This window comes from Crocodylus siamensis, chromosome 4 (assembly GCF_052110815.1).
Source record: "Crocodylus siamensis isolate JL-2025a chromosome 4, ASM5211081v1, whole genome shotgun sequence".
NCBI lineage: Eukaryota > Metazoa > Chordata > Crocodylia > Crocodylidae > Crocodylus > Crocodylus siamensis.
In genome coordinates, this window is record NC_143398.1 from 156,815,505 (window position 1) to 156,825,591 (window position 10,087).

The 10,087-nt window shown below is 46.6% G+C and overlaps 1 protein-coding gene, 1 non-coding gene and 1 pseudogene across 2 annotated transcripts; 2 read left to right on the forward strand and 1 right to left on the reverse strand.

Moving 5' to 3' along the window:
• Positions 1–184: 184 nt before the first annotated feature.
• Positions 185–256, forward strand: TRNAC-GCA (transfer RNA cysteine (anticodon GCA)). Its single transcript has one exon. It is a non-coding gene; the product is annotated as a tRNA-Cys (tRNA).
• Positions 257–2,990: 2,734 nt separating this feature from the next.
• On the reverse strand, positions 2,991–5,181 carry EIF1 (eukaryotic translation initiation factor 1). Its single transcript, XM_090044433.1, has 4 exons — positions 4,990–5,181; positions 4,566–4,729; positions 4,270–4,371; positions 2,991–3,868 (listed from the first exon to the last, which is right to left on the reverse strand). Exons 1-4 carry the CDS (start codon positions 5,018–5,020, stop codon positions 3,824–3,826), a joined length of 342 nt encoding a protein of 113 aa, XP_089900559.1. The 5' UTR covers positions 5,021–5,181; the 3' UTR covers positions 2,991–3,823.
• Positions 5,182–5,706: 525 nt separating this feature from the next.
• Positions 5,707–5,861, forward strand: LOC149866896 (U2 spliceosomal RNA; annotated as a pseudogene).
• The last annotated feature ends 4,226 nt before the right edge of the window (positions 5,862–10,087 follow it).

The window sequence follows — 10,087 nt, forward strand, 5'->3', positions numbered from 1 at the left end:
TCATAAAGAAAGGGCAAGCAAAGCAGCCAGCCCTCAGTCAAATAAGAACAGAGCCTTCCTCTGGCCTCTTCCCCAGAGCACCCTCTATGGGATCATATACACTGCTCAGATTTACCTTAAAGCACATGTCACTGTCATGGCTTCTATCCATGAAAGCAATTTGGTGCAGAGGCAGTTGACTAGAGGGGGTATAGCTCAGTGGTAGAGCATTTGACTGCAGATCAAGTGGTCCCTAGTTCAAATCTAGGTGCCCCCTTTCAAAGCTGGTTTTTAAATGTCAGGCTAGATGATCTGTTCAGGTCCCTCCTGACCCTAGCTACTATGAAATCAGGCATTTAGTCTCCTAGCTCCTCAACCCTCCAGATTTTTAGCAGTATCAGCCCCTGCCCCCATTAGTCCAATAACATGTACAGTCACAGCTCTTTTAGAAACAGAGTCTTTGTGCTGAATCATTTGCTTTTGTAATGCATTTCCAAACTGCTTTAATTGCAGCAAATTATTTCTCTTAGCAAGGTCTCTCAGGAGAGTAAACAGGGGTAGTGTCATAAACCAAAGGCTCCATCAGGACTTGAAAGCGGTCCCCTAGGCCATCAAGTCTCCCTGCTTGCAGGCTACTACTCGTACAAAGCATCCACAGAATCATTCACTCTATCCCTCACCACAGCCACAGAGCACCCTACTTCATGCCACAGGTGAAAAGCAGAAAAGAGGAGGGTACCACCAATGCCTTAGAAGGGAATTTGCTAGAATTGTTTGAGCTCCTTTTATCTGGGAGGACTATGCTTGCACTACTAAAAAAGACAATCTGTCCACTGCCAAGACCACTGCAAAGCAGACCCAAAGGAAAAAAAATTCTGCCTGGACTTCAGATCTGGTGACTGGTTTTCAAACATAAACAAAACCCTCCAGGCATCTGAGGGGCTTTCAAGTAACAGCAGGAGGCACCAGTGCAAGCCAGGCAGACTTCCACTTGATCATCACACCAAAACACAAACAGGTCTGGAGTGTAATTAGATTTTATGAAGCAATCCCTTCAAGGCCAAGCTGCCACTAAAAACTCCCAAATTTCTAGGAGAGCAGCACCTGCTCCTCCCTCCTCACCACCTTAAACTGCAGGTACCCATTCAGCGAAGTCCAGATGATTTTAAAACATGCTGTTACCACATACAAGTAGGTGTAAGTGAGCCCCTATGCAGATCAGTGATGTGTATTGATCAACTATCTATTTTCTAAAGTCACAAAGGTTTTATAGTTGGGTTTTTCATCCACCTGAGGGATAGGAAAAACCAAGTGGGCATAATCACAAACTGGATTGCTAAGCCACTTCAGGTTTGGCACTTCCTTCTCTGAAGTCTACTTTCATTTCAATATACAGAGAAGTTTTACACTGTCAGCAGGAGAAAGCCACCAGCTCATGAGATGTGATCATTGCTCGGAGCAATGTTCTAATCCAGCATAGCAAGTCCTCCTACTTTGGCAGAGCAGAGTCAAATGTCTTGTACTACAACTAACACTCCTCCTTCCCTCTGAACAAAGGCAGGCTGTTGCAGTCAGTGTATCTGTAAGAAGCTTCTCTTCTGACTCAAGCCATTGCAAGTTCTCTACTAGTTAGAAGCCCTGCAACTTCAACAGCTTTGCCAACATGCAGACAGTCTAATATCACAAACTCAGATACCACATTTAAACAGAGGCAGATTGCTAGCTTCAGCTAAAGCATTTTGAGGCCACAAGGCAGTAGGTAGTTTCCACACAGGATTAGCAACTGGGCAAAGCAGGGCTCCACAGCAGGGGTTCAGTAACCTGCTAAAACAACTGCATTAGAAGAGATTGCATAGGAGGGATGTTACCCAGGAAAGACAATGCCTATCTGCTAATGACACCACCTGTCAACCAAGGCCTATAACAGAACACTTTTAACTTTCCTGGACATTCTATTGCTGACTTCAGGATTGTCTTAGGCAGCAAAATTTAAGCAGCTTGAATGGACAATTGTGGAACAAGAAATTGTCCAGACTGGATTAAGAACAATTTCAAAAGGGACTGCTGATTTTTACCCCCTTATCCAGATCAGTTTCTGACAGACCTTTGTTCTCTCTCCCTTGCCATCTTTTGTATTTGAATCACCTACTCCACTCTATAGCCCCCTGCTCTATGCTATTCTTTCACAGCATCTGATGAGTGAGCTTAGGTTCACAAAAGCCTGTTATGTATCTTCATTTAGAGATTCTAAAGGTGCATATACCTACTCTACCTTCTGCCAAACATGAATTGTTTCCATGGCAAAATTTGTTTCACCTACCTGGCAACTGATAAATAGACCAGTTTAAGCATCAGCTGGGCAACTTAAGCAGAAGTGCTAAAAACCAAATACAGTGCCTGTGAAAAAAAGGGAGTGTGGAAATACTTCTAGCAGAGGAATTTGCATATGGCCAAGTGAATACTCATAGCTTTGTTTACTGCTTTCAAGCCCTCAAAAAAAGGGAAGAGGAAACACCATTATGCTAGGCTTGTATTTTACCATCCTGTTCAGCTAGCAGTGTTCATATTATGCAACAGGCTACAGCAAGCAGGGATCTTCTCAGGTCCTTGATTCAGAACTCCATTAGATTAGACGTTGTACTAACACAGTTCCCTTGTGTCTCATCTGTTTATATTGTATTTAGTTAATTATTATAAAGACTATAAAGGTTTAGTTGAGCAAGGGACTTCTATGTAATGTCTATTACTGTGAGACCCTACAACAAAAGTTTTGCTTGGTACTAAGAACACTGTAGGAATGAACAAACACTGCAAGTAAGCTCAATTAAGACAAGCAGTTTGCAGGATCGTTTCCATCCCAAAACACCTTTCAAAGGACTCCACTGTTTTACTTAAGGGGAGGGGGGTGTGTGCGTGCGTCTGTGAATACATGGCAAGACTACTTAAACCCCATGCCTGTGGTAGCTGAAGATCTTCTGACAGCAATATGGAACTGAATCCATGGAGGCCGATGCTTTTGAAAACCATTTTTATTTAAATAAGACTTTAAATACATTACATACAACATTAAAACTGAAACCAAAATTCTGTTACTTCACAGGGCATTGGGCAGCAGTGGCTAGTAACAGGTAAGCTCTGCAGCTATATCTACAATGACATTTGTTAACATTAATTTCAAGATTGATCCCTTGTCAAAAGTTTAATCCAAGGTTGTTTCCATCCAGTACTTTACCCCCTGTATCTTTGGGCTTAACAATATCGATGTCTGGCCAAACCTGAAGTCCAAACATTCCACCCTGGAGCAGTCACTCTAGTTTGCTCCGAAGGCAAATTTCTGCAGTTACTCTTCTTGGTCAGTCAAGATTCCCCAAAGCCATCTACCTCCAGAAGCAAGTACTGCCTACAGGATGCTATCTTCCCATTCAGTGTCACAGCTCACGTTTTGTGCTTTATTCCATTTAGGACCACTGCAGGCACCTTATTAAGTATTAATGTCCATTGAAATGGAAAGGAAGCTGGACTCAGAAGAGATTCAGGCAGTTTCTGGACACACATGTTGAGTCCCTGGACTTATCTGAAAGCATCTGGTTACTTCTAGCTCCAGGCAGGGCACTACCAAATGCCTGATTTACCTCTGTTTAAATGAGGAAATGCAAGACGAGACAGCATGGGCTCTTGTCAGTTTATTACACTGAGTTACACTAGTCCAGACTGAGAGAGAGTGGACCCAAGATTGTTACATTACACAAGCCGGCAGGTTTTAAACTTATGACAAGGGACAGAAGCGAATTTTACTCATTGCAAGGAAATCTTCTTGCATAAAGCTTCAGTAGCCCACAGGCTCTTAAAACCCATGGACCTTCAGCTGGTCGTCTTTAGCCAGTCCAATCTGTGGTGGGGGGGGAAAAAAAAGAAAAAGAAAGAAAGAGAGGGATACACTTTTTACAACGCAAGTAAAAAACAACCATTCACATCCTGGCAAATTATTCCTACTTTCTCATTACTGAAAAGGGCAAGACATCCAAGAACAAGTAAACCAAGCTCTCAAGAACAAGGTTGTATTTGTTTTCTATGGTAGCCATTTCAGCTATATGAAGCATTAGAAACATATAGGCAACTCCTCCCCCAAGTATGTAACCTCGTTCTTTGATATGAAGTAGCATCAGAGCTAACCTTAACTGATGATTAAGCCACAGAAGCAACCTTTTTCCATTCTTTTAGAGATTCTGTACCTCTGCAGCCTCACTGCTTCATTTTAAGAAAGGATGATCAACTTCAGGATCACCTTACCTCAATGAGGAACTGACATATGTTTTTGCGCTGGTCACCTTGCAGCTGAATCACTTCTCCATACTCTGGATGTTCAATCACAGTACCATTGCAGGCAAATTTCTATGAGCAAAGACAGCACCCTTTAGTGTTGGCACCACAAAAGCGCCAGCAAAGCACTGCTCAGGCATTAGCTGGCCAATCCTCCCCCAAGGTAGGGGAGCAGAGACACAAGCAGAATGGAAGTGACCAGAGCAAGTGAAGTCTTTGAACTCAGCCTTGAACACCTGCTTGGACTGGAGACTACAAACACTCACCTTCTTAAAGGCTTTCACCAGTTTCTTTTTATCGTAATCATCCGCAATGCCCTGGACAGTGGTGAGGGTCTTTCTACCGTTCCTCTGCTGGATCCTTATATGGATGTAGTCCTCAGTCCCAGCAGGAAGCAAGTCATCACCCTTACTTGCATCAGCAAAGGGGTCTGCGGGCGACAGCTTGAGCGTTTAGCTGAGGGCCCAGCCAGGAGCAAGGCCCCCCCGCCCCGCCGAATGTGACGCGCCGCCGAGTCGGCTGCCCATTGCACCGCAGCGCGAGGCCCCGCCCCCTGCTGACGCAACGGAGCCCGATAATAGCAACTGCGCCACCACGAAGCCCCGCCCCGCCAGCCCGCGCCCGGCCCCCCTTCCAGAGCCCCGCCGCCATCTTGCCGCCGCGGCGAGCGGGCGGGGCCCAGGCACTCACCAAAGGGTTGGAGGTTCTGGATAGCGGACATACGATACGCTTCCCTTCCCTCGGAGGAGGCAGCGGCGGGAGCGGGCGGCAGAGAGAGCCGGGCAGGGGTGGACGGTGTCGGGGGCGGCTCGAGCGGGTCGAGGAAGAAAAGGCGGATGCTCGCGCTGCGGCTGCTCGAGACGGTGTCAGGGGGGCGTGCCCGGCGCCGCCCGCTTATATAGCCCCTCCTTGTGACGTCAGCACGCACGGCGGGCGACGCCGGCGATTGGCCGCGGGCGGGGACACGTCACGGCGCACGCGGAAGGTGGGGGGAGGGCAGCCTCGCCCTGGCCGCGGGGGAGGGCTCGGAGGCCCCGGGGAGGGTGTTCTCTAGCGGACGCCGTGTTGGAGGGGGCTTACGCGCTATCTGCGCTGGGCCGGGCCAGCCCAGCCCAGCCCAGGGAAGCGGAGCCAAGGGATCCCGGGGCCTATGGGGTCAGATCCCGCCCGGTGCAGTCTTCCCCACGAGCTCCTGGTCTGGGGCGGTCTCTTGCAGTCCCCTGAATGCCTGTCACCACCCCTCTCCCCAGAGCAACCTGCTTTTTTGCCACCCTTTTCTGGCCTGTGTCTGGCCCCCGGGCGCCCTGCCCCACTGGCCTAACCCCGCACCAATGCACTGCCTAGGCTGCCCACCTGCCTAAAGGCTTGTGCCTTGTCCTGGCAGGGGAAGCAGCGTGACAACGTAGGCGAGCTCCCCAGGGTAATTGTCTCTGATATGTCCTCCATAGGAGGTCTATATTGAGCAGATTCTTTTTGGTATTGGGTGGTGGAACTGGAGCATGCTCCATCCACTCCATGCATTGACCTGGTATTGCAGTGCTTCCAGGACTGGTGCAAAAAAACAGGAAAAAAGAAAAAAAAAAAAACCTTGTCCCTCAGACAGCCCATGTCAGAGAGAAAAGCTATGCTACAGAAACACGTCAGCCTCACCACTTGGTGTCCACGTGCCTGGTGGCAGCGTGCTAAATATGCTGACCCAACCAAAGAGGGATTTGTGGGGCCCTGAAGGTCATGGAGGAAAGCAGGCTCGTGCAGGAGGTGCACGTTCATCGTTGGGTGGCTGCCAAACCAGGTGGGCCACTTCCTAATAGGGCTACGCGGTGACATGGTTCCTGGCCCTCAAGGGTGTATAGGTGGGAGCACGACATTTACAGAGGGTTTTTGTCACTAGATTGAAGCAGTTCCAGGTCATCGACACATGAAAAAATTGCTCCGGTCTGCTGTGGTCACGGGAGCACCGTGCAGGGACACCCAAGCTAGCTGGATGCATGACAAGGCATCAGTCGTTTTGAGCAAACTTGTCTTGCTATGGAGGTGGGCAGACGAGAAACACAAAGGGAAAGAACTGTGACTCAAGATTACCAGGGTGTGCCCCTTTCTTCCTGGACCTATTTGTCACATCTGCAATCCCACGTGCAAATCTTGGATCAGCCTCCTCAGCCATCTGCAGACTCACCTATGACTTCCCTATTTACTGGAAGACTGTCATCCTCGTATCAAGGGACTGCCACTGCTGCTGCCACCAAGGAGATGTGAGCTTAGATAGGAGCTCTGAGCCCAGTGTGGCCAATTTACAGTTTCTTCAGTTCTAAATTAGCCTGCGCTAAGCTCCATGCTGCTGTAGCTACACTGCTGTTGGTACTGGAGTGAGCCATCTCGTGTCTCTACAGTGCACTGGAGTTGAAGTAGGGTTGATAAGAGGCTCTGATCCCAGCCATCTCTGGATACAGAAACAGTGCCCAGACCTGAAGTCAGTTAATTATTCAGTGACATCAGTCTCCTTGGTATCCTAGAGCAATAGGAAAGCATGATCTTGCTCCAGGACTCAAATAGTTAAGACTTGGAAAACTTTATAGTGGCCAAAGTCTTTGGCAAAGGTACTGTTGAGCTATATCTGGTGGACTTCAGCTTTCCTCTGCCATATCACAGAAGACTTTTTTTTCCCAGAGCTTTTTTGAAGATGTACAGCAGGGGAAGTGGTGGGATCTTGAAACAGAACAGAAGATTTTTAGGTTGCTGTGTAAACAACTCTTCTTATAGCATCATCCCCAAAGGATTTTACTCAGGCACAGGCAGAATTGTTTACTTGTGAATGTACCTTTGTTACTTAAGTATCACCATGGTGACAGGTATGGTATGAAATCTAACAGATGGATAGCAATTCACAGATGCAAACTCTGTCCCTTATACTTTCTCTTCCAAAGTGACATTTTTAATGATTTTCATTAGCAGAAACACTCCAATTACAATTTAACAGCATAACTAGTGACATTGGCTCATCTGGATTTTTTTCAGAAATGGTTATAGGATATGTAGGCCTTGGTACCGGGCATTAATAGGTCTCTGGATGATTGGGAGATCCTCAGAGTAGGCTAAGGTGCTGCAGGAAGTGGTTTTACTGATCCATTCTGAATCCAGTCCTGCAGAGTGGCCCAGAAGTGCTGTGATGCTGAAGCACTGTTTTCCAGAGTCATAAGCTAAACCTGCCCCAGAAGGGGAGTTTTCTCATTGAGCATCACACCAGCACTGTTGTTGTCTTCACTACATTTCAACTTGGGCAGTTAGGTTTTGCCCAGCTTAAATTTCTCCTGAAATTTCAGCTAAGTCAGGGCCAGATTCAATTCTCCATGCACGTAAATGATGGGCTGGCAGCTGTATAACTGCAGCTTTTGGCATTATGCACAGTTTGGGATTAAGCATTGCCCATGCTAATTTACTGAACATGCTCAATAGGCCTGCCCTGCACCAGGGGTGAAATAAGCCTGCGCCAGTCACTTTTAAGGAGCAAAGAGCCTAATTGGGGGTGGGGAACATAAGTGGGGGATCCTCCCATCTTTTAGGTTAGAAGCATAGTGTTTAGAACACTTTTTCGGAGATGAGGAAATAAAGGTTCTAGGTCTTCACCCAGTGGGGTTTGAAACTACATCTGCTTTTGAGCACAGTGCTTTAATCATCAGGCCACAGATTAGTTAGACGTTAGCCAGGCCCTCTTTTCAGGTCTGTTGTACCTAGTATTTAAAATCATTGGCAAAGTTTCTGCCCCATGGGGAGCTGGAGTTCAGACTACTCTAAGGATCCTCTCCTTTGCACAGCAGCATTCACTTTGGTGGGCCACAGACCCTCTTGTTTTTTCATTTCCTCTTGTGGCTCCCCAGCTTTTTAAGAGGAGGGTTGGAGATTACATGGGGTAGTGCCTAGGCCATAGCCTGCTGGTTTGACCACTTTTCTGGGATGCATATGTAGCTTCAAACCTCTGCAGGCACATTACAACTCAGGTCTCCAGCTCTGTGGGCAAGTGCCCTAACCACTTGACTATGGGAGGGGGGGGTTGCTGTACCCAAGGCAATTCTTTTCCCTAATGTGGATGGGAGGGTTACCATATATGAGGCAATTCTATTCCCCTTTGTGTGCGCCAAATACTAGAGTTATATGGTTACATATATGCCACTTAGGCTTGGGAAGGCTAAATAAGACTGGCCCCTCAGTCACTTCCTGTACTTAACATGAGTAGCATTTCTGGTACAGGTCAGTATCTCCATTCCACTCCGGAGCTAGCTATGCATCAGAGGTGGCTGAAGTGATCACTGTATACCTACTCAGCTGAAATATCACAAAGTAGTCTTCTGAGCACCTTGTCAGTAAAATCACAAGCACCTACGCTATACATCTTCCTCCCTCCCATTGTTTTGTGAGGCTGTGAAGCCAGAAGTTGCTCCTTATAAACAGTAATTACAACCAGCATAAATAGACTCTCCTGCCTTCCAAATTGAAGCCGGCTTCACTGAGGACAGCTTGCTGGGTGAGAATTTTTCTCTGGGTGATCTATTGCTAGTTTGTCTTTGCCAGGCTAAGGCATAGTCAGTTCTCAAACTGACTTATCCAGCACATATGCTGCCCATGGCCCTTCTAATTACTGAAGCCCAGAAGGGCTGTTTGCGTAAATCTGTCTAAAACTGCAGTCTGTCTGTGCTTTTAGGCTGATGAGAATTTCCTGTGGCCAGATCACTTGTCAGCAGGAATTAGTGATCTCAGATATAATCCTTTCCCCACAGCTTTTGTAGATGGATCTGTTGTTGCTGAATGCCATTCAAATATAGAAGTGTCTAAGTCTCTGGATTAAAAGGACTTGCAGGCAGGATAAGAGCCTGAATCTCAGTGTTAGCTTCTGTTTGCTGTTGCAGAAAGAGATTAATAATTTTCCTGGTGTCAGAGAATGTGACCAAAAAGCCATTTCCCAGAGAGGTTGGCAAGTGTCTCCCACTGGTTGAAGTACAATATGGAGATAATTAGATGAGAGTTTATTCCTCCTTGCAAATGAACTTTACATCCTGCTTGTGATGGTTTTCCTATGTTTACTAAAAATACACTAAGAGCTGGGATGCAAAGACTAGGAAATCAGCTACACAATTAATGGAAACAAAAGGACCCACTCAGATCCACAGAAGGTGCACTTCCCATCTGCCATAGGAACTAGTTAACCCTCAATAAAGCAACTGGATATGATGTCCAACAAGATATTTGGGCCTACCGGACTGTATTTGGGCCTACCAGATTGTACTGTAGGTTTGTTTAACACACTGTTCTGTTCCTTAAGCATCTGCTCTGTCAGATTTCATTACATCAATATTTTTATTCTGCATTTCATCTATGAATTGTATTGATTGGCAGAATATTTTTCTATTGGAGTCTTTGCCTGTGCTGCCATGTCTGGGACCTGTGAGCAATGCCATTATGTAGATGTATCATCCTGGGGAGTTCTACTGAAGATAAAAGCTAATCTTTGTTTTACCATAGAGAGAAGTGGTTAGAATCAATAATAATGTTTCTGTATTCCAGCATCTTTCTCTGGTATTTCTAAGGCTTCTGTTGTCTTTGTCTCTGTCAGGTGGCTCAGTTGGAAGTCCCGCTTTGGGGGTTTTTTTTTTGTTAGACTGTGAATATACTGTACCACCATCAGAAGTAAGCTGATGGCTTCTCTGTCCAAGATATGTGCCTGTTCTTTCTGCTCAGACTTTCCCTTCAGCCTGGAATAGGTACCTTGTCTGGCAAGATCCCTTCTGCTGTCTCA